Source organism: Copadichromis virginalis, linkage group LG10 (genome assembly GCF_057382275.1).
Source record: "Copadichromis virginalis isolate Kocher_CV1m ecotype Utaka linkage group LG10, C_Virginalis_male_GT1.1, whole genome shotgun sequence".
NCBI lineage: Eukaryota > Metazoa > Chordata > Actinopteri > Cichliformes > Cichlidae > Copadichromis > Copadichromis virginalis.
Genome location: NC_140627.1, coordinates 5,464,643 through 5,490,241, shown reverse-complemented (window position 1 = coordinate 5,490,241; position 25,599 = coordinate 5,464,643). Strand labels below are relative to the sequence as shown.

At 38.0% G+C, this 25,599-nt stretch overlaps 1 protein-coding gene across 2 annotated transcripts in view; it reads right to left on the bottom strand.

Annotated features, from left to right (window-relative positions):
• Window positions 1–25,599, bottom strand: part of pknox2 (pbx/knotted 1 homeobox 2) — a 107,567-nt gene that overhangs the window by 10,686 nt on the left and 71,282 nt on the right. For both annotated transcript variants that reach the window (XM_085469565.1, XM_085469566.1), the window contains 4 exons: window positions 9,300–9,471; window positions 4,619–4,804; window positions 4,295–4,430; window positions 3,136–3,233 (listed from right to left, as the gene is read on the bottom strand). In XM_085469565.1, the coding sequence (XP_085325691.1) occupies window positions 3,136–3,233; window positions 4,295–4,430; window positions 4,619–4,804; window positions 9,300–9,471 (592 nt within the window). The remainder of the gene's footprint in view (window positions 1–3,135; window positions 3,234–4,294; window positions 4,431–4,618; window positions 4,805–9,299; window positions 9,472–25,599) is intronic.

The following is a 25,599-nucleotide window of genomic DNA, read 5'->3' as shown; positions in this document are numbered from 1 at the left end:
GAATGGCTTACCCCAAACCCTGACCTAACCCTATTCAAATCTTGTGGACTGTGCCTAAAAGCTCAGTCAGTGCCAAGAAATCAACCAACCATTTTCCTAGTATCATTCATTCCTACTATTTGGAGCCGTTTCAGTCCCCAAGACAGAGTATATTTTGTATACAAATGGGACATTGCTTGTTTTTTTCTATTAATAAATCTAACACCCCCATGGGTTAAATCCTCCTGACTAGGTCCTCTCATTGGTCCTCTAGTTTCATGTAAGTTGTATATTTTGTTGGAGGGAAATCATTATGCCCCACTATTATTAGGTTCCACGCAGAATAGTGTGGAAAGAATCCACAGACACGGAGATGCTGACCCTCACCCACCTACAACCCACATAATGCCCATAAATAGACATTCACACAGATCCCCCCTCATTCTCCCAACACAAAACAAGACTCATTACAGTTGCAGCTGTGTGTCACGTGGCTCCTTCTGTCCTGGGAGTGTGTGTGTTCCAGGAGAAAGCGAGGTTAAATTAATTGGCAGCACCGAGCCTCAGAGTGTGATTACTCGGGGCTTGTCGGCAAAGTGGCGAAGGGGCTGTGTTCAATTCCCAGCACGCATGTAGAACTCAGCACCAGCTGGGTCACTGTTACTGTCACAGAATTACATGAAACTGAGCCGCTCTTCAAACCAACACAGAACACTGTTAAATTTCTCTGCCCCATTTCTTTTCTTTTCCCCCCATTCAGAAAAGGCAAGTGTACAGCCTGTTGATTGGCTCTGCTTGGAGCCTTGGTTCCAGCATGGAGCCGTTCTTTGTCATAAATTTGTTTGAAATCTCCACAACAACAGAGTGGGCGGAGATTGTTAAAGTAAACCTTAAATTCCAAACACAATGAATTTGTAATAATTAAACTGCTGTTCATACAGATCGATATATAGCCTCTTACACCCACAACTCTATTTTCTGTAATAGAGTTATGCTATGAAATCACAATCAAGGTTAGATTACCGCTAATGCCAGACACACAATTTATTAAGAAACCACATTTTTTTATTCATGTTTTTATGTTCATCCAACTTTCATCCAATATATTTTGTCTGTTCTTCAGCTGTTGGTGTCTTAAGTCTTTGTTGTGACTGTATCTTGTACATAGACATAGGAAGGGTTCAAGTACCTGATACTCTATGCTTTAGAGGAGCCTTTGTACTCCTTCCCAAACAGAGATGAGGCGCTACACAACAAAAGAAAAGTCATAAAGGTTTGAAAAGGTGATAGTCCTCTCCTACCTAAACCACTCAAAAATTAGTCCCTGGGTATCACTCCTACAGTAAAATTATGATGATAAAGTATTTTTGCCTATATAATGACTACTTTAAAAGTCTTAGAGAAAGACAAAATGTTATACAGTATGAGTAATTTGCCAGCTTGTAGGAAGGCTGATACTGAAGGCTACTAAAGAACCTAATACTGAATGTCCTAGTCTTTTATATACGTCATAGTCAGTGGCTTTAGTAGTAGTAGTAATACTGTCATACTGTCTGCTTTGTTTATGACTACTTTGGTTAATTTCTTGTGCCTCTCTGTATTTTTTCTTGTATATTATGTGCTTCCGTGTCTATTTTTGTAGTTGTCATTATGTTCTGTCTTATTTTGATACTTTTCTTGAAACCATTTTGTTATTTTGCCTTCAGGCCTTGCCTGTTTTCTCTCTTTAAGTGTTCTCTAATTGTTGCCCTGAATTTAAGAACAGTAATATATTACTGTTAGGATACTCCTTTCTCAGAATGATTTGTTGATTCAAATGCTACGGTGAGGGTACTGACAGAGACTAAAAAGAGAAATCATTGTTAACTTGTTAAAGCAAATATCTAGTCAGCCATACACTCAGTGGCAGCAACTCAGTGCATTTAGGCATTTGCATTTGGGTATGGTTGTGGAACTTGTACAATTGTTTCACACTTGAACAATTTCTCAAGGTGTTCCAACTTGTAGAAATCTGCAATTATCACATTACTGATTCAATGTGAGGTAGATAATAAGTGTTTTGTGACTTGTAGACTAAACTGACTTCCAAGGTGCACACAGAAGAGTTGAAAGAGGCTAAAGCTCTGGCAAATTTTAAAACAATTTAAAAAATCATCAGGGTAAAAAACAACTTTTTAAATAATACATTTTAAATAAGGCTAAAAAATAAGATATCCCTAACACAAACATAAGGGAACCTATAATATACATTTGCACGAGCCCTTCTTGTCTAAAATACTTCATCTATTAATTACAAGGCGTTTTGTCCTAAACATACAGTTTGGCTAACTAATTTGACACATTGTCCGTATTATTCTTATGTTATTTACTGTGCATAACAGCAAGCTTCAATGTTAATATTCCATATGATATTCATCACTATTACTGTGTGGATCATCTGTTCACTTTTTGGCATTCACTTGTGAGTCAACAGACCCTTCCTTTGAAGGTTCTGTTGCCTTCAGAGTAATGATTTTCTAAAATAAGTATTCTCATATTTACAACAAACCAACAGTCACAGAGCAGGCATACAGCAAATGTCCCAGCTATTCTAAACAATTCCAGAAGCTTTTTGACAATCTAAATTGAACTAAAATACTAAAACCAGAAATCTGCCCCTGTGCAATAAAAAAAAATTCAGTCATTCATATGAGTTTCTAAATCTTTTGGCGATAAAACATTTGTGATCCTAATATTTCCTGTTCATAAAAATTCTGAAATATTTTACTTCTGTTCTGTTCACATCTCAAATGTCCTGTACTTTTTGTTTTTAACAAAAGGTTTTTGAACAATGAAAAATGAATGACTAAATGAATTAGTCTTTTGTATGAGATCCGAGATTTATTTCTTGTATCTACCTAAATCACATCATCCACAAATTTGTCTTTAACTGATATTCATCTGCAGTGGCATGGTATCACAAAGGCTCCCCAAACATCAGGGGAATAAACAATTTCTATTTTGTTTAGCAGCAGGAGGCTATGTTCAGACAGACAATGAAAAGACCCACTGGGGAGGTCTGAGAGATGTAAAGAACAAATTGAGACCATAGGTGGTGAGGGCACAAGGAGGAGTGACAACGTTGGCCAGAAAGCATTGTGGTTCAGACAGCTTTACCTGTGAGTTCTGGATCTGAATGGTTCCCGGAGGCAGCGCCTGAGTTAACACTTGCCCTTGCGATGTCACCATGGCAACTGGCTGGTACAGGGTCCCACCTGAGGGGATAATTTGCTGCCATGAGTATCAAGTGTCTTCAGCAGCTACTAGAAGCCAGATTCTACACTAGCACCAGAGCTTATTAACTGCTTGTCAGCCTTGCAATCAAACACACAGCAAACAAGAGACTAAATGATAAATTCAAAGTGCATTACTGCCCTTTAACCCAGAAAAAAAACACAGAGAACAAGGAGAAGGAGGAGTGTGTTTTTGCTGCTGGCTTAATTAGCCTTGATCAAGACACTGTTTGAGCTCTTCAGTATGTCGTGATCAAAGGGAGAGACATTGATTTATTTTGGGTTAAAAGGATTTTCCAGAGGGCAGGATTAACATTTCACTGTACAGGCTTGACATTACAAGAACCTGCCAGCCAAGCTCTCTGTGATGGATACTTATCATGACCCTCTGATACCAGCTATACAAAACACAGCCACAAACATGTAGCTAATGATATGTGTATATAATAGCAATGGAATAGTAAACATGCGTGTATACTGATTGATCAAAAGCATGCTAATGACTATTTTTATTTGTCATTATGCTCAACAAACAATTGAGTTTTATACTAATAATATGAAAATGCTTTATAATGATAACCCCAAAATGACGCAAAGAAAAAAGATCAAAGTCAAACTGATAAACACAATGCAAATAATAAGAAAAGTATTCATTTGAATATGATAGTTATTAAAAGTCAGGAAATGGTGCTTTGGATAGCTGGTGTCAAATATTTCCTCTGATCAGAACGAGAGAGAAAATGTGGAGTACTATTTGAAAGTGTTGAGAGTGATTGGGCTAAGGCTCAGGTAAGTGTGCAGAAAACAACAGAACCACCTATGCGATTTTATTTATTTATCATTAGCTGTATGTCACTGACTGTCCCAAAATCTATGGAGACCCTATTTAGAGGTGGTAGTTTACTGAATAAGTTACACTGAGTTTTACATTTTTGTAGCACCTCTTCTTCACACATTGGGTCATAGAGCCATATGGAAAAAAAAGGTCGATAGTGTCAGGCCAAATTTTGTTTTATAGTGCTCATGTGAATTGACACGCTTACCCGAGACCACTTGAGAGTTGATGGTGGTCATGGCGACATTCCCCTGTTGCAGCCCTCCAGCAGGCACCACAATCCCTGAAGGGTTAACAGAGCTGGAGACAGAGGTCATGGATGGAGAGGAGGTCTGAATTAGTTCCTGGGGGATAACAGAGGGAGACACTGGTGAGCAACTCTAAGGGGGGGAAAGCTATTGCTTGTGTGTGATAACCAACAGCAAAATTTACCTGCTGATGAATGGCGTATCAAGGGAAACACTACATTACTGCATTATTACGCTAGGTACCATTAAGGAACTCTAAGCTCCACGGTGGGTCCATCACTGACCTGCTGCATGCTGAGACTGGTGTGTGACGGAGAATAGGGCCCTCCGAGGTCATTACGGAGGAGGTTATCGCTGTGCATCTTGGTCTTGAGACAAGTGATGTAACGGTTGCAGAAGTCCTTACAAAGCTCATTGACCTTCTCTAGTTCGAGTAGGTGGATTCGCAACACCTGAATGGCCTTTACCATCTGAGAGCAGCAAAGACAAAATATGAAACAGATCACATTCACCTTCTAAAACACTGATGACTTTTAGCGAACACCTTACCTTTAAAACACCAGGTTAACAACCATGAACAGAAGAATACGTTTGATGTTGGTCTCATGGATATTGCTGGCATTTGGTTTTATTGCAATTTATGTTACAAAGATCTGTAACGTCTAATGTCAAAATCAAAAATCATTGGTAATGGTATTTACAGATGCAGACTGCTGACTGACCTGCATCACTGATCCGTATATATTAATACATTTTGGAATAAATGCAAATCTTCTGGTTTCTTGTTGTAATTATTTAACTTCTGGTACCCATCCGTAATGCTGGGTAATGTCTTTAAAACAGAGTCCAGGTAACAGATTAAAAAATCCTTAATACGGAAGACCCACGGGGGCCTGAGTGACTCAATAAACATTTGGGAAGTGCATCACATTCAGTAAAACAAACTAAAAAAAACATCTGGAGCCTTTCCACTCAATGTCTGTGGACTACAAATGTTTTTACATTAAGCATCATCATCATCACAGTAGTGTGTGAGTGAAGTGTATGTGTTAAGGCTGTCAAGGTTTAGTTCTATTTAGATTAGTTAACAAGCTGCCATGTTCTTCATGCTCTTCTAATTTTACCAAGACATGCACCAGTATCAAAGTGCATACTGCACTCTGGCTGTAAGATTAAGTTTTTCTTGGTCTGCAACTTTGCAGTACATTCCTATACAGGGTTCTAGTGGCTGTGCTTTTAAGATTACATATCCTGGCTAAGTCATTCACCAGTGTCTTGGCAGTTGTTTTGGGGTCTTTATACACATCTCACTATTTGTCTTTTCAGACTCTTTAAATTATTTCACTTGCTAACTCTGTCATGTTTGGTCTGTAATTTCTTGATGACACATCTCACTCCAATCCTTGGCACTTGGAAATGCTGTGATAACTTTGTATATCCATTTCTTCCTTTGTGAGCAACTATTTTCTCAACTGTGAACTCATTTTGTTTGTTTTTTGTTTTCCTTGTCAGGTGACAGCTCAAACCCTTGCTGAAGTTTTTTTTCTGTGTATGATTTGGAAGATAACCCTCGGGTTTCACTTGATTTTACAGCATTACAAATTTAAAGCGCATGACTGCAGCGCAGTGCACGGTGGTTGGTGCTTAGTTTTTCAGGGTACTCATAATATCGACCCAGCTAAATTTTTGTTTTTAAATAGTTATATTAATTTATGCAAGTAGAAATACTGTATGCTTTGTGAAGAAAATAATTATATTTAGAAGTTCTATAAGAAGTATAAGACTTTGAAAGCCATTTACACAGTTTTCAATAGACCAGTGTCTAATATTTAACAACTCCAAGTCGTTGCAGTTGTGTTGCTAAGGAACAGCCTATTAAAGGATAAACTGCTGACAGCTACTGAGAAGAAATGAGAAACATGATTTTTGTTTTGCGTTGTTTTTCTACTAAGTTATGATCTGTCATTGAGTGAAATTTGGTTTGTTGGTTTGGCTGAAGTGACAACAGGAATCACTGACAATATATATATATCATCAGCTGCCTGGCTTTTCTTCACTCTGTGTGATACAAGATGGCACACCTTCAAAGTTGCCATCCAAGGTCAACAGAATGGTCAGAAAAGCACTTGGCCAAGGAGGAGATAAATCAGCTAATTAAACTGCACTTGCTTAATCAAGGGACCAGTAACTCTTGTCCTCATCGCAGCCAGTCAGGCCCAGCGTAGCATTACTGCCCTATGGAAGAGTTAGTGTCCTCTGGCAGAGACGCCTATTCCCATTACCTCATAAAACACACAGATGCAGGGTTAATTGACTGTTCAGCACTTGTCAGCCTGCAAGTACTGTAATGAGAAGAGTGCACTTTTTTCCTAATTCCTTGTCTGTGTCTTTGTGTCTGTCTGGCTTCAACTCCTCCCCCCCTTTTGTCATAGAAGATTATCAGCTTCCTCCTTCTCGTAATTTATAATTATTTCTAACTGTTGTGCACAGAGAAGATGGGAAAATTACTTTAAAAAGGACTGAATACTTGGGAATAGCAAAAATGGGATTCAATGCAGACACAGAGCCACATCTGTTAAGATTTATGTTACAAAAAAGAGGTTCAGGAACAGAAAAGTTGGCCGCCAGTAGGAAGACAGGCAGTAATTGCTTGAAATTTTAGTGAAGTTTTTTATTAGTTTTAGTATTAGTTTGAGTCTTTAAATTTTATTGTATGATTTAGAAAAATCAGTAGAGGCCTTAGAATACATTTTTTTAAGGTTGTTGACTCAGTCTTGTAAACATCCAAAGTCTCAGTTAACACACCCATTAATGCCTCATCAGGCAAGCCGTAATACAATTTTTACCAAACTAACAAAAAAAAAAAGAGAAAGAGAATTTTTTCTCTTTATTTTTATATTTCACAAAATCATTTCATTTAGTTCTAGTTTTATTTGAGTTAAATAAAAAGTTTTTAGTTTAGTTTTAGTTAAATAAAAATAACCTTGGTTATGGCATCAGTCTGCACTCTGTTTAAAAGGAAAAGAAAAGGGTGAATTCAAAAATATATTCACAGTCTATTCATACAAAAGCATACAAAACACAACAAGACAGAATAGCTGTGGAAGTGACAAACTAAAGAATTCTTAAAAGAAGTGGAGGACTCTTCGGTGTGTGAGGGAGAAAAGGTTCCAGTTAATGTGTGTTCTGTCGCATGGTTCATATAATACTGTAGCTGTATGTTTGTTATAGGTTTTTCATTTTTCTCTTCTTTAAATCACCTCTGTTGAGTTTTCTGAACTTTTTTAAGAGTTTTTTTTTCTTTTTACTTCCATTGTTCTTTATTCAACCTTTATTGTGAGCATCTTTCCATTTGCTGGTGTTTCCTGAAGTTGCAGTACATGCAGTGTATGACCTCTTAGGGCTACTGCAGTTATAGTTGTATATAAAAATATAAAAGGCAGCTGTGGCTAAAAAGGTAAAATAGCTCATGTACTTATTAAGGATAATAAAAAAAACTGTACTCAGAAGGTAAAAAAAACAGTAGAAATTACTGCATTACGTATTAATTACTGTTACATATTCATTTGAAAGAGCATCGGTACCAACAGTGCCATCTTCAGACACGCAACTTCACACAGCAGGCACACTGACCTTCCCCTCATTAGGAGCTGTTTCTCACAATAACACTTTGTGAGAAATTTTGAGAGGTCACTAAAGCTCCCATTTGAACAATATTAAAGTTTGACCAGCATATACACTAATGTTAGCTTTTTCAACTATTAGCAATTACCTGATAGCAACAGTAGCCATCTGTTATCATTAAAATAGCAGCTAGCAACTGGCTAATAATAGAACCTTAACATTAGTCTGCAATGTTAAAACACTGTGTTAGTTTAACAGGATAACACCTTTATTTGTATCTAAAAAGTTCAACATCAACTGAGAAAAGTTTATCAGATACTCCAACAGCCTACTTCATACATTCTATTGGATCTGGATCATCAGCTGGATCAGCAATGTAATATACATAAATATATCCATCCATCCATCCATTCATTTGCTTCCGCTTCTCCTTTTCAGGGTTGCGGGGGGAGCTGGAGCCTATCCCAGCTGTCATAGGGCGAGAGGCGGGGTACACCCTGGACAGGTCGCCAGTCTGTCGCAGGGCCAACACACAGGGACAGACAACCATTCGCACTCACATTCACTCCTATGGGCAATTTGGATTAATCAATTGACCTATCCCCACAAGCTGCATGTCTTTGGACTGTGGGAGGAAGCCAGAGTACCTGGAGGGAACCCACGCAAACACGGGGAGAACATGCAAACTCCACACAGAAAGACCCAGGCCTGATGGTGGAATTGAACTCAGGACCTTCTTGCTGTGTGGCAACAGTGCTAACCACCGTGCCACCGTGCTGCTATAAATATATATAAAATATAAAAATATAAAAGTCACCGCGATCGTGGCTCAAGAGTTGGCAGTTTGTCTTGTAGTCTCAGTCATTGTGTCCTTGGGCAAGACATTTCACCCGTTGCCTACTGGTTGTGGTCAGAGGGCCCATTGGCGCCAGTGTCTGGCAGCCTCACCTCTGTCAGTGCACCCCAGGGCAGCTGTGGCTACAATGTAGCTTGCCATCACCAGTGTGTGAATGTGTGAGTGAATGGGTGAATGTAGTGTGAAGCACTTTGGGGTCCTTAGGGACTACGTAAAGTGCTATACAAATACAGGTCATTTACCGTTTACAGTGTATAAGGCAAAAATAGAGTCTGTACAAATAGTATAGTGAGCTTGAAAATTAATATTTGGAATGACAACCTTTATTTTTCGACACAGTCTTTGGCTAACTTTCTTGTACTTAAGGAATTGTTCCCCAGGTTCTAAAGTTCTTCTTCATGCACTGCTTCAGTAATGTTGAGGTCTGAATTCAGAGGACACCGATTCATGACTGATGCTTTAACACATGTGATATGTTGACTTACCAAGTTGTCCAATTCTGGATCTTCGCTAAAGAAGGGTTTATGTTCTCGTTCCTGCTGGTGCACAAAGTTTTCTATGTCCACATCAAAGCTGGCTGACGTGATGCATTCAGATCCCTGTGTGGCCTGTTCACATTTCTCAAACAGCAATGCTAGCAGGGGAAACAATGGATGCCTGAGGAAAAAAGATAAAGAGGCACAGTAGGTGTCAGTTTCTAAAATTGTTAATATTATCTTTTCTGCTGTGAACAGAATCTTTCTATAAAGATCAATATAATTGCTTGAAGGTGAGGTCAGTGCTGAAGAGACTCTCTTTTCTACCACTCTAGTTGTTAAGGATGTCTTAACTACATAAAAAAACAACTCTAATCTTCACTTAGTCCATCATTCAATCAAATTTCAACTCAATTTAACCTATATAATGCCAAATCATACCAACAATCACCACAAGGCACTTTATATTGTAAGGTAAAGATCCTATGATAATAAAGCGAAACCCCCAACAAATAAATAACCCCCTTTGAGCAAACATATGGTTATAGTGGAATGGAAAAACTCCCTTTTAACAGGAATGGACCTTGCAAAATTTTAGACCTTTAACTTTAAACAAAGTGCTTCTGCTATTTTGCTTGTACTTTAGCTACTCCAGGCTTAGCCACATGACAGCTGTGTGGTCACCGTGCTCATTCTCACGTTCCTCCAAACTGCAACAAATTATCTGTGATTAATTGCTTTTGCTCTGATGAAGATAACTGTTTTAGTTACAACACCAACAGCATGGTTTACTTTTAGAACCGACTTGCACCTGCATAATACAATTGAAAAATTCAATTTGTGTTAATTTCAGTCACTTTATCTTACATCTTGATAAAGACGTTTTCCAGTCAGAATGCGGACAACTATCAGTTGTAACACCTACGAGTTTGTCCCAATTCAGCCCCATAAAATAAATCACTCCCTGTTATAATCTCTTACATTGCACTACTGCCAGCTCCTCCATAATCTCAAACTCTTTTGTTATCCCTCATACAGCCTGTGTTCAGAGTCAGGAAGTCTTGCTCTGACTTGATTTTGACTGAGTACCAGTGTGAGGGTGTATACTGGGTGTATTTCTAGGTTGACCCACGGAGACTGATTTAGGTGCTTTCAGTTGGAACTATGTTGAAGTCAGTACCCTGGATTTCGAACACCATACCTTTCCAGGTGTGGGTTAGATTTAATGACTAAATCACAATCTGAGAAAAAAAAACTTAACATGAAATGTTGTCACAGCACAGCACAGGCTGCATATAAAACATTACTTTAAAAAAATAATTTGCTGCATTGTACGCTTTGACAACAACATTATGAATGAGGAAATGAATAATCAGCTATCATAATAATTCAGGTGCAGCAGGAGGGAAGGAGTTCGAGAGAAACTTAAAGAATATCTGACAATCAGTAGGTTTTTGTAGAGTCTGTTACCTCAGTAACTGACATAAATTGAAGTTAAATGTCTTTCTATAGCAGAAAACCTGGAGTTGCCCTCAGCAACTCCTGGGCAAACAAACTCTGTGTTGTTTGCTAATCCTACTTCCTGGAATAGGGCCCAAGTGTAACCCAACTAGAAAATTGTTCTTTTTCATAACGTCATATTGTTTTTCATGTTTCATAATAATAATGTTTTCATAATGATAACTGTGTGCAACAAGTAGAGGTAAGGCATTAATTTGGCACACCAATGGAAAATAGTTTTCAGTAAGATATGCCCATGCTTCTTTGCTCATAGCTACTCCAGGGTGAGGTGGCAGCACATTGGAGCACCGTAACCGTTTAAACATTAAAGCTTACTGTCTAAAGGAGACATGGAAGTCACTTTAGTTTATCATCAACGGGTAAGAAGAGACCAATCAAGTCTCCAGAAATTAACATTACAATTTCTAAAAGATCCCTCAGACCTCTGCAGGGAGCGTAGGAGAGTCTAAAGTTTTTCAGTCACGAGTTTTGTCTTTCTCTAATGTCCATCAGTAACAAATATGGATTTTTAGATTTTTTTTTCCTGTTGGTAGCACCTATGTTGTAGAAGAATACCTGTTCAATCACTAAAATTTCACTTTGATCTGCAAAAGCTAAAGCGATTTATATGTCTTCTATATTTTGCAATGGGACAGGTGATTCATTTTCTGTGTAAGAATAGTCTGTAAAATCATTTTAGATTGATTAGACTGTAGATTGCTAAGTGGTTAGTTATATTGTATATTGTTATAAGACCATACAATAATACAGAGAAACCCCCAACCCAACACATGACCCCCTAAGAGCAAGCATTTAGCAATCTGCACAAACAACGCTAATGCAACTAGAAGCGCAGAACCCGAGAGTGATGTCAAAGCTAAGTCTGTCCTGACCGTAGCCAAGCAGAGCTTCCACTTCAACAGAGGACATCACTACTATCATTGCGATAGTAGTCATGCTTGGTTTATTTCAGCCTCCATTTCTATCTGTAACTGGTTCTACAAAAGACTAAATAGTCTGGTTCTTATATAGTGAGCATTCAAAGCACTTTATACAACTTACATCATTCACACATATGTGTTTTCTAACGTTCACACTATGAATGCATCAGAGACCAACTTGGGGTTCAGTATCTTACCGGAGGATACTTAGAGCAGGTCTTCTATCAATTGGAAGGTTGGCGAATCAATATCTGCTCCTGTTTACAGTCTGCAAACCTCTCTTCTAAGCTACAGTCAGCATGGCCACAACAGTTTTCTGCGATGTGCTCTTTGATGAAGTTTACAGGTTTACACTGTTAAACGGTAATTATATGGCATCTCAGGTCATGTTAAAATGTACCCCAAAAAGGATGTATGCAGCAGTGTGACCTGGGCTCATGGCCAACTAACTCAAATGGCAATTAGCCAATGGTACTGTGAACAATTTGTCACTCGATACCACATACGCACACATTAGACTTGTCAATAGGGACAAGAATTTAAAACATATTGTAATATAAGCTGTACTCCAAGGACTCCTAATGCCCTTGTCCTACTTTTAACAGTGTGGTAGCTCTGTGAAGTACTTATAGTGGACAGGATATGGTCCAGTAACGGCACAGGGCTTCAGAGAGTTATCTAAATTGTTCCATTCTGTCTTTCACAGAGAACGACATTTGGATACTGTACAAGGATCTATAGTGTGCTGCTGTATACAGTACATGTTACATTATTGAACACATCCACTCGCCCCACTTTGATTCCAGGGGTACTTGGGAAGACAAATGGATTATAACAAAAATTTTGTGTAGCTAATTATACAATCCTGAAAGCTGCTTACACATGGCATATTTTATATTCATATTCCATGGTTTTAAATGTACAACATATATGTGAAGGCTTGGGGGAATGGTGATGCGTTTACTGTTTTAAAATACGAAAAGGCATTGATTTGATTGATGGTGTCTTGTATTTACTACATGCATAATAAATACTGCTTGGAGCTAAAAGCCACATTTAGGAGCGAAGAACTTTCATTCTTACATTTAAGCACATTTATGTAGAATCTGAATGTGGCTGTATAACTTTTAAATTAATATTGATTGCATAAAGTTTTGTTTCATAAAGACACAATGATGATGAAAATTGATGCAGTATACTTTTTAATTCCATTCAACTGTAAACCATACAGGCAAACATATCAATCACAGATCCTATCAGCTTTCACATAATGATGTAAATGTTGATGTCCCTCTGGGGACAAGTGGCAAAATTTGGGTGGAGACATCTAATATTTTATTTTTAGTATTTTCTTGATTCATACCACAACAAGCAAGTACTCAGGAAACTTTATAACAGATATGCAAGTTACAAAAAGTTTTCATTTTAAGCATCATCAGCAATGTTATAGATAAAGTTGTAAAACAATAGTAATGGGATTAGTTATTGTTGCATTTGACTTAGGAGATGCTAATATGCAAAGTGGTTCACTGCTATGACTTACAGAAGCACTTAATTATACTCATTCACTGTCTGTATAAGTCCATCATACTTCCCGTGTTAGCTTCTTTTGGTTTACTTTTATACTTTCTCCCTTCTTTTCCTATCATTGTAAAAATGACTGTATTCAATATTTTCTCTCCGTTCTAATACAATTTGCAAATTCTGATCAATTTAATTTATGTTTTAATCTGAAAAAATATACAAACACACCGTTCGGCCTTAAAGGTGAAGTTGTTAATGTTTTTTTTTTTTAACCATCACTGGTTGAAAAGTAATAACCCTTGAGAATTAGAATTCAGTGTCCTTAGCCAAGGAGCCTCATACTGGAAATGTTTAATGTATTTCTATCTGCCATTGAGAATCACACAAAACTGGCACTCCACATGGAGTTCCTCTGGAGTCAATTAGTGGTCGTTTGTTGTTTACTTTCAATATAGAACTCAGGATTGCGGTTTCACCAACAAAATACATTATGGGACTGTTCTTCATGAAAGTCTGAGTGAATGGATTAGTGGAACATACCAAGATAAAGGTATGTAAGTCTGATGTCATTAGCCATTTCTGGGTCCAAACTCCTCTTCAGCTCTGAAAGTCAAACGAACACTGCGGCATCACTGAGAATTACAAACTGTCTAAATTCTTTCATCTTTAATAAAGTGATCAGTGTGGCTGCTCTACCAGGTGTAACAATTAAGTTTAAAATCCAGGCATCCATGAAAACAAAATTTGTGAAATTTATGAGTTAGAAGTTAGCTCACTACTTTCCACCTAAACATAACATACCATGTTCTGACTGAGGGATTTCTGAAAAAATTAAAACGTACAGCTCTGCTATCACTTCTGACATAAACGATGACAGGAAACTAAACAGCAGGGACGTTTGTAGGGTTACTGAAGTTGAGCTAGCTGGTATATAATGATGTGGTACACAGTGGCTAGCTATACACCTACAGTATAGTTAGCATGGCTGCCCCACATATTAGCATAGTGAAGCTGGAGGATGAACGCTAACTTTTTTCCACTCAATAAAAGTAAACGCGAGGGTTCCCGATGGTTAGGGACAAATGTAATTGTATGGTAGGATACTGTAAATGGACCAAACTTCACTCAGCAGAACAAATGAGATAATCCAGACACAATACAAGGTTAGTCATTAATTTACTGCTGCATGGGCTGGGCTGTAGTTACATTGTAAGGTTTTAAAAAATGAGCTTTAAAATTAATAGTGGCAATAAAAACCGAGAGAGAACGACAGTGATCACTGATGTTTTTAGAACAAAATGGCACATATTTCTGGCAGAAACACACGCATATATACACATTATTGTGTAACTGGAGTGCAAGTGTGGAGCAAGCCTTCAACTGAATACACCTCCAGGCTGGTCCCCCTGGTGGATACACAAGACATTACCACTAGTATTCCTAAATGCTGCTTAGGGGCGTTACTACTCATGGTTGCATGGTCCATGTCACAGGAGGGTCATCTATCAGCCGGCAATCGATCAGGATTCCACTAGGCATCCATCATGGTCCTGTCAGGGATGAGGCAACTATTTTAAGTGGCTGTAACTGTAAATCTCAAAACAAGGTGACTGTTTCTGGTGAACACTGTGAACCTTTCAAACAATAAATGAACTGATTCTTACATATCGCTTTTCTACTCTTCCATAGCACTCAAAGCCCTTTATACAACATGCTACATTCACACCCCTTCACAAAAGCACTTTCTTAAGTGCTTTTCAGTACTTCCCAGCTAACATTCACACTCTGATGGCTGCATTGGAGAGCAACTTGGGGTTAATATCTTGCCCAAGTATACTTGGCGTGGAGACCAGGATCAAACCACAAACCTTCCAATCAGTAGATGACCTGCTCTACCTCCTGAGCTACAGCCAAGTTGATAGGATTTTAGTTCAGTGAGTGAGAACAAATGCAGTCAAACACAAAGCTTCTTTATATAAAGATTCTACAGTTCCAGTTAACTGGATAGCAAGCTAACCCACGAGTTTTGATGAGAATGTCCAGCCTGATTCGAAGACTGCACTTTTGTTGCATTTCATTTGCCTTGGAAACTGGATGACAGATCTGGGAGTGATGCTACTCCTTGCTGAGCATGTTCCAGTAGTAAAGTCAGAAAGGCAAAGAAAAACAGGATTTGTTTTGCTCATTAGCAAGGCAGAGGCATTCATACATCACTAGCAATACAACACTGCCAAAAGAAAAACCTTAAACGCAGCACTGCAACACATTCACAGACAAAGCTGTGCTGTGCAATACTGTGCACAAATACACAGTAGTCGCAGTGTAGATTACAAGTTCTTCAGTTTTACTAATGTTTACACACACACACACACACACACACACACACACACACACACACACAGAAGATGAAACAACTTTTGGTTTCATACTATCTTATTAATAAATATGACTTGTTTTTCTGATTGTCTATTTGACTTTTACAATTCCTTGGCTGGTTCTTTGCTTAATATTTATTGCTATTATTTTTCACTTTCATTCTATAGACTATAAACGGTAAATCGACAGGAACTTATGTAGTGCTTTTCTACTCTAACTGAATGCTTTGAGCACTTTTAAAATTATGGTAGGGAATTGTGGCGGTATGGACCCTACTCAGGCTCTAACCCATGGCTCTCATTTCTAGCCTTTAATAGTCAACTATATTATACTCTAATCTCCCTGATCCCAATTTAATACTGCTCCCTCAGCCTACGTGCCAGGAATATTAAACAGGACGGTCACGTGCACACTGGAGAGATGCTGCATTTTTTGTCTGGTATCTGCTTGAGTTGGTTTGGAGAAGAATCCAGGTGGGGGAGAGAGAGAGGTTTATTTAGTCTTAGATGTAGTGTTATTTTTATTACACAATCTGATTAATTTTGACAATTTTCTGAGTTTATTTAAACTCATATTTTTACTAAGCTCCGATATCTACTCAAAGATAACGCAAATGACATATTAGCCCACAAGTGTCAGCAAACTGATACTTTCCTTGTCTTATTAGACGTGCCCGTGTGATTTGTAAACATCAGACACAGAAAAAAATACTTGACTGCATCTATTAGCACAGTGCTGTCAAGGAGATCTGGCCTTACGGGGCTTAAAGCCTCAGGAGCATTGTGGCAAGAGCTAGAGAGTACACAACACCTTTAGTGGCTGGTAAATAAACAGGCAAATTGAAAGAAGTGATAACAGTAGGCAAGCTAAAAACAAAGCGAGCACGCCACTTAAAAGTGTTAACCAGATGACAGCTGAATTTCTTGCATGTCCAAGACAAGAAATTTAAATCACTTTGCATCAAGCTATTTCTTCAAATAACCTTAACACGATAACATGAGAGAAATATTTGATTTTGATCTCTTTCTATTGGTGAATACTTTAATAACAACTAGAATGTGATTATGCTTTTGTAAGGAGCTAAAAAAAAAATAGTGTCAGTACCCAAAACTATAAGCGGTGTTCCATCAGGAAAAGGAAAGCAGGCAATGCTTGCCTTATCAGATCTAAAAACAGACATAATGTTTTAACAGACATTAAAACGTATCACAGCCTTTCATCTCATAAAGCTCCTAACCTGTTTGCATCCATCATTAAAATTACTGTAATCTTGTGACTGCAGCTGGCTATTATTATTGAAAGCTCCGCTGTTTTGTACTCAAAAGAATGTAGTAGCTGTCTCCATCTCCTGTTCACAATGACCGGGGTGAGCAAGCTAAGAGGCCAGAAGCTTTTTTCTGGTGGTTTTGCGCATGAGCATTGTGGATAAACCTTTGGTCTCTTTGGTAAACTGATAGCAGGCAAGCAAGGCAGAACAGTACAAATGCAGACCACAAAGTGGTACTACCACTTTGTACTGTGTACAAAGTGGTCTGGAAACAAAATGGTGTGGAAACAGAGCAAGCACTCAGTTATTTATCATTGTAACAGATCAGTTTCGTCTTGCTTAACCACCTTGGCCAACATATGTCATGATAAATAAAACTAATAAAACAGGGAAGTTGAACAGAAATTATTAATTTGTTTTAATATATCCAAGGCCTCATGAAGAGCTTTTTCAGAGACCTCTGTTAATTTGGGGGAATATTTTTCTGCAGAATAATTCTTTTTATTTTCGATACTTTATGCACTTTTCATTGCTACAGTTTTATGTGCAATGAGAGTGTTTTCATAATGTTTTATTGCTTCTTTTCTTAAATTAGTGGTTTGAAAATGTCCTTGCCACTGTCAGATAGTAGTTAATTTTGTTTTTAGTAATATAATAGAATATAATAGATTTACATGTCTTCAGTCAGGAAGGAGTGCAGAAAGGTGAAAATGTCCATGAGAGTGCAGACGGCAGCACAAACGGTATGTTTTAATAAATACAGGTGAAACAAACAAAAAACAAACTTGCCAACTTGTACAGTAATTACATTTCATCTGAATTGTTGTTCCGAATGTGACATGTTTTGTTTTACTATTCATGCCATGTGCTGTAATTTTCAGTGACATTTGTAGTGAATGAGTAATAAAAAGCTCACTTGCATGTTAAAAAAGAAAACAGAGAGACATCTTTAACTGTACAGTTTTTATAGCTGATGATGCAAGCTATAGATTGAGACGTTTCATTTATCTGTTCTTCCTGCTGTTTGCATGTCATGTTTAATGACACTGACTCTAATTAGGATTCGCAAACAGTAAAGTTCATTAAACTGTTATACAACAGACTTTGTTGAGCTAAAGTGATAATGAAATCTAGAAACAAATTGTTTATGTATATGGTGAGATCTATATCTAGACAACAACAGCTTTGTAAAACCCATCCATTTGCATTCATTATATTTCATTTGCATTTAATTTTTCGTATATTTTCTTTGCCTGGCTTCTTGGCTTTAAACTACATTTCATATTGTTTAAATAAACACTTTTGTAGAAATCAAATGTTAGAAATTTCAGTCTAACATTTTGCAGTGTTTTTGGCAAAACAGATCATATAAAGTCTTTTGTTAAAGCAAACTACATCTGTGCGTTCTCTTGTGTAAAATCAAGTTCAGTGGATATGACAAAGTAATTATGGGTTTTGAGATTACTTTTGGAAATTCTAAGCTAACCGTTGCTGTCAGCAGTTCAATGTTGGTATATTCCAAAATCATGTAAAAGCCTAAAACTATCAAGGCACTATTGGTCTGCATGAGGAAGTCTGTCTCTGATGATGTTACACAATTGCACGCTGTTGGAGCTCACCAACTTTGAGTGAGGTCAAAACACCATCCTTCGGCACTTTCTATGACCTTTACACAGGAAGTTGGGATTAAGGTAGATGGGGTGTGAAAAGGCATGCATTTTTATGAATGTGAACATATGTATGTGTGTGCCAGTGTGTAGTCACACAGTGTGTGCTTTCCAGTCTCCCGCTACCTCCTCCAGCCATCTTGAGCACCCTCATGTTGACTGCCAGAAGCAGCGGTTCCTATCTGCAGTGCGACGGAATCGAGATTGCTGGCTGGGGGATCATTATGAGGGCCATAAAAGAGCGATTTACAGGACGGCCAGTGAGTGGAGTCATCACCAACCCCCCACCTCACCCCAACACACACACACACACACACACACACACACACACACACACACACACACACACACAGACACACACACTTTTTCCTGCACTGCACCATGCTGGATCACCAACGAAAAGCCCAAAATGGAGAATCAGAGGCGAGCGGAGAGCATGATGACTTAAACATGAAGGTGAGGCACGTGGCAGCTTTAGTGGAATCTGCTTTATGACCTGTGGATCTAAGCAAGGGAATAAGGTGCCAGTACATTTTTGATCAGATAACAGAACACAACAAAAGGTAGAGCACTTTCAAAAAGCACAAAAAATGTCTTGTCTTAAAGTGAAAAACACATACAGTATGTGGTACTTTTTTTTTTTTACATTTATTATTATTTCTTTGGGGTTTTCTGTTGTTGTTGTTGTTGTATTTTCCCACATATCCATAGCCCTGAACCCCTTAATCATCACAACCTATGTTTAAATTATGATTATTTTAACCAATTATAAAATGTGTAATACTAGTCCTAGTTTTTAACAGAAAAAATGACCTTGTTGATATATATTGTTTTAAACCACAGTTTTCACATGATGTCAGATCTACTGGGACAATGTAGTGGACACGCCCACCTGGCAGGCATTTATCTAACTGTATTAAATAGTTTTTCATTACACTTTTGCACTGTGTTTTCAGCAGTTATTCTATGAATTAAGCTTATGATTTCAACATTTTAATGACAACTATTGCAACTTTTTTCTAATTAAATATTTAACCTTAGCTAACTATTTGGAAAATCCCTTCATTACATTTAATTACTTTTACATCAACCATTTGATCTCTACTTTTAACTTTTTTTCATTGCTTCAACTGTCTACCACAGGTATGGTATGTGATATTGTAACTGTGTTATCACAACATCAATCTACTATTCATAATACAATCCTTTACTTATTCCTTGCTAGTGCTATATTTGGTCATATATAAATAAAGCAGAATTATTATTATTCACTATATTGTTAAAAGTATTCACTCACCTATTCAAATCATTGAAGTCAGGTGTTTTAATCACTTCCATGCCTACATAAATATAAAATCAAGCACCTAAGTATGTAGACTGCTTCTTCAAGTATTTGTAAAAGAATGGGTAAATTTCAGGAGCATGGTACCATGATAGCCACTTTGTGATATTTCCTTGCTACTAAATATTCCACGGACAACTTTCAATGGGAATGACAGCAACTCAGCCACAAAGTGATAGCCCTCCTAAAATAATAGAGTGGTAGTACTCAGAGGTCACCAACTTTCTGCTGAGTCAATCACTACAGACATCCAAATTCCATGGTCCCTAGAAATTAGCTCAACAACAGTGTGTAGAGAACTTCATGGAATGGGTTTCCATGATTGAGCAGCTCAAGCCTTACATCTGCAAGCACGATATAATTCGGCAGATGCAGTGCTGTAATCACCATTGGCCACCATTGGACTCAATAGAAGTGGAGATGTGTGGCAGTTGCCAGGAGAACGGTACTTGTCTGCATTGTGACAAGTACTGTGTAAAGTGTAAAGTTTGGTGGAGGGGGGATTATGGTGTGGGGTTGTTTTCAGATGTTGGGTTTGGCCTCTTAGTTCCAATGAAAGGAACTCTTACTGCTTCAGCATATTCTGGATAATTTCATGCTTCCAACTTTGTGAGAACAGTTTGGTGTTGTCCCTTTCTGTTCCATCATGAGTGCAGGCTAGTGCAACCCGATAGAACACCTTTGGGATGATTCATAGCAGAGACTGCAAACCAGGCCTTCTGGTCCAACATCAGCATCTGACATTACAAACATCTGGAAGAATTGTCAAAATTCCCAGTTCTAGATGCAGTGAAGCATTCCACAGCATAATCCTTCCACCACCATGTTTAACGGTGGAGAAAGTGTTCTTTGGCTTGTAGACCTCTTTCTTTCTCCAAACATAAGCAGTGTCGCTACTGCCAAGATATATACTTTTACCTCATCTGACCAAAGGATGCATTTTCAGTATGTTCAAAAAGTCATTTTATACAAAAAGATCATAAATGTCTGGACATGTACACTCTATCCAGATTTGAAACTGGTAAACAGAAACAGGGAAAGTGAGGTACTCAGAAGAGGACTTTTGAACATCCACTATTCCATCACATGTTTAAGTACAAATCCATCTGCCGAGGAAGACTGTGTTATATAACTGGAAGCTCCAGGAGAGCTACTGAATGGAAATGTGGTGAGAGGTTCACTGTCTTTCAAGGAAAATAAAAGAAATGTCAATCCCAGTTGAAAATATTCTTTACATTTGAGTTTTAGCACTTAAATCTACCAAGTTGTCTACAGCCTATCAAAAACATTAAACCTGCAGATGAAGAGCAGCGCATGAAAACAAGCACAAATCAAAGCAGCGTAGTCATCTAAGGAACGAGTCATGTTTACCTGCATTTGCAATAATCTGTTAGGCCACCAAGTGGGTACAGAAAGACGACGGGGTGGGGTTTGAAGGTACCGCTGTGTGTTTTTGCGTGGGGATGCGTGTGAGTTGGAGAGAGAGAGGAAGAGACAGAGGTCCTCCTCTCTCTCTCTGCTCCCCACTGTTTGCCAGTCTAATCAGGCCTGCTGTACCCCTGTATATTAGAAGCCAGTTTGTGGTGAGCCCTGCTGTGTGTGCTCCCAACAAGGCCCCATTTCCCCAGGCTACATGTCTGAAGCACACCCTGTGTTAGAGAAAGGAGTGTGTCACACATTCACACACATACACACAAAGAACCTGCGGCATTATCTGAAAAAATCCAGCCTCCTTTTCTGTACTTCTCAATATTGCCTTTTATTCTTATGTCTGGTCTTGAAACCCTTCAACCAATATGTCATCTGTATTTAAACAGTCTACCTTTCATTTCACTTTGTATCCCTGTGTGTATGTACATCCTTTCTGATTATCCTGCATTGGCAGATGTTCTTTACTTGCGCTTTTGGCAATACACACACACACGCACACACACACATACATATATACATATATATATATATATATATATATATGCGCGCTTTTTAAAAAAGCTGACAAAATACGTGACTTCGCCTACATTCTGTAAAAAGGTACTGTTATTTTCAATAAAGAAATAAAGATAAAAATTGAGGCTGACTGAATGAATGTTGTCTTTGCACAGAGTGTGGGTTAGCAGCTGTGAAGTGTAAATTATGTCCTATTCTGTGTTTGCTGTAGGCCACTCGTGCTAACAAAAGATAACATGGATCGCTAAGTTGTCCAAGTAAGAAATTAAAAAAAGGTAAAATTTGGACTTTCATTCTCAACTAAAGTCAAGCGGAAGGATACTCATAAAAATGAGTATCTTAAAGAAACAGCCAATAAAGCCACTTGAGCTTTGACACAGTTTCTTGCATTCAGAAGCAGCTGAACACCAACACATGCTGACCCGGTAAATGGAAAAAAGCACGGCCTGTTTTAAGCCCATCAAATGGTGAGAGACTTTGGGTTGCTGGAATAGCAGCACAGTGGTGGAGAACGCATTGATGCATTGTGGCAGTGAGGATAAATAGACTTTATGGTGCATTAGAGACTCACACAAACATGGAGGCTATAACAAAATGTGTCAATCCTAGGATGTATCAAATTAAAAGTAATCTCCTCCTGTGTATATTGTCATGTTGTAATGTTGTCAACAACAACTGCAAATAGAGGCTGAATAACTCGCTTTAGCTTTGTGAATTAAGGAACTAGCAGCATGGCTAACTGCTAACCTTTCCAGAAACACAAAGAAACCCCATCAATTCAAAATACAGGGGCCAGGACCAGCATGAGAAGGGCTTTCAGCAAAGATCCACTATGGAGGCATGTCAGTGGTAATGTGCACCACATACAGTTCTGCATTTGTACGGCTGTCAAAGACAAGAAGGAATCGAATTTTATTTCTATTTTTCTCAGATTTTTTGAAACGTATAAAATGACAATGACTACTTCTCGTAAGACAAAAATGTGTTTATTTGATTTTAGAGATTTATGAAATAACGTGTAAGTAACTAAATGTAGCATATGCTTCCATTTAATGTATACAGCAGATGTATGATACAGCCTGTGAGAACTTTTGAAAAGCACATTCACCCTGTTGTTTATCATTGATTCTCTACTCCAAGTTCTCTTCATGTAAAGTAAGTGAGCTGTTAAGTCAAGCATAAAAGTGTCACCTTAAAAGAGCGCATTGGTAAACACATCTCTTCTACCCGGGCTGGTTCTGAGAATTACAAGGACATTTCTGTTGAAAACAGAAACGACTATTATGATGTCTCTTTCAATTAAGCCCGTGTTTCCATCTCAGCCGCAAATTCTACATTCGCAACCTAAAAAACAAAAGACTCACCCGCTTTTTAATAAGATGCAGAGAATCCAGAAGGATCTTTATAGTAAATGCCACAACTCATTAGGCTAATTACCCTATCACACATTTACTCTGCTGCTAATAACAAAGTAGGCAGAGAGACAGAGAGACGGAGAGAGAAAAGCACACATCTCCTCATAAAATTGGCATTCCAGCAATTAGTGAAAAGAAACATTAAAGCCTGCACAGGCTTCCTGAGCAAAATAATTAAAGAAAAATGGCAGAGATGCTGATTCTCACTGCTCTTCTCCTTTCAAAGTCTACAGCCCCCATATGAGCACAGCACAGAAGCATAAAAACAAAGTGCTATTTGTGTCTTTTTGCATAATTTCACTCACTGTGGGAGACGGAAGTGAAGTCAAATTTAATTGTGTTTATAACAAGGTGCGTTTAGTCATTAGTTCCTCACAAGGGCAACAGTCATGCCAAAAATTCTAATCTGCTCAGCACTTCTTTGAGTGCTTAAACACAACTATTTCAATAGGAGATTTTAAACAGCACATGCTGGTGAATTCTTAGGGCTGCCTCTAAAAGCTAATTACTGCATTTTAATGACGGGCCATTATACATATTAACTGACTCATTCGACATTATATTCTCCGTAGCACCATTTACTCTCATCTCAATTTACCCTTTAGCCCACTGCTTTTTTATCACATAAAGACACTGATCATCTACAGCTATGTTTGTCTGTAACACTACGTTTCACAGACCCTGCCATTCTGTGAAGGTTCATAGTTGGAAAGGAGATATCTCAAATGGAAAACTTTTCTCAATTTAATGATCATTTTTTAAATTTTAATCCCCTTATAGGCCTCTGCATGTATCCCATTCACTCAGTGAAGCAATAGGGATCTACTAATCCAGCACCCGGGGAGCAGTGTGTATAAAAGGGTACCTCCTTCCTTAAGGGTACCTCAGGATAACTGTTCGGTGGATTCAAACCCCCGACCTTGTGATCATGGAGCAAACCCTCAAACCTACTGACCCATCCCACCCCTAGGAAGACTCCTAACAGAGTAAAATGACTAAATATTTACTGAGCACTACTAAAGAAGTTCCACTCTCTGAACTTTCACTTTCATTTGGGGAACTACAAGACCATCTAGCTATTTATTATTAATAAGTGCCACTAAAGTTTATGAGAGTGTTTAATTTCAGTATACATGTAAAGTATTAACAGACTGCTAGTGTTTTTGTTCGCAACTTATTAGCTATACTGTGTTTGTGAAAAAATCAAATCAAATCTGGAATATTCTTGCCCAGAAACAAGTGTAAAAGATTACTTTATAAGGATTGTAAAGATTACTTCCTTTGTGCAAGCAGAGTCAAAACTGCAGAGAGAAGAGCAGATGCAAATATCAGAGCTAAACAATACAGGTTCTTCCCATCACTGTCTGTTTGGTTTTAATCACTGCTACCTATACTCTGGAATACCTGATTCTAATCTAATCTAACCTGATGGACTGGAAATTATAGTCAATGCAGGGGTGCAATTCAAATGGGATGCACATATTTTGTCTTTATATGATTAAAGTGCCAGTTTAGGACAGTCAGTTCATATAATGCAAGTCTATTCTTGTCAGCTGTAGCTTTTAGCTTAATAATAAAAGCAAGTAGTCAACAAACAGGTTTTATAACTGAGATCGCATTTTAATAATTTCAAATGTTCTATATGTCACAGCTAGAATTAGTAATTCGTATTGTATATGTGGTTGAGAACTGTTAAAGGAGGAAACCAAGATCCAAAACTCCCCAGAGGAAATGAAAGAGGGGCTGATTCCACCACCACAAATACACCCGGAGCTGCTCCAAACATGGTGCCTCACATCAAAGACAGCCTTGTATCTCAGTGGATCAACCAAGGACTTTACAGTGGCTTGCCTCAGGTCTGCACATGGGGGGGGACTCACATCTCCAGCAGTGGCAGATACACTCAGGTGGGACCCTAATACCATACAGTGCTGGGCAGCCTTCACTCAACAAATCAAGTTAGTTGCTGATAGTCTGGCAACACCAGGAGATCAGCCAGCTTGATTAAAAATGCCTGTATATTTTGAATAATTTACTTCATAAATAGATAATATAAACTCATTATAAGGGTTTATCAATATTCTAGTGATGAGCTGAGAGAAGAGGGAGGTGTAATTTGTATCTTTTTTTTTGCTGGCATTTTTTTTTTTTTTTTGCTGGCATTCTGGGTTTTCCCCAAGCAGTAATTTTCTTACAAACATATATATATATATATCAATATTCTATTCAAAATCAAATCAAATCAAATCAAATCAAATCAATATATATATATATATATATATATATATATATATATATATATATATATATATATATATATATATATATAT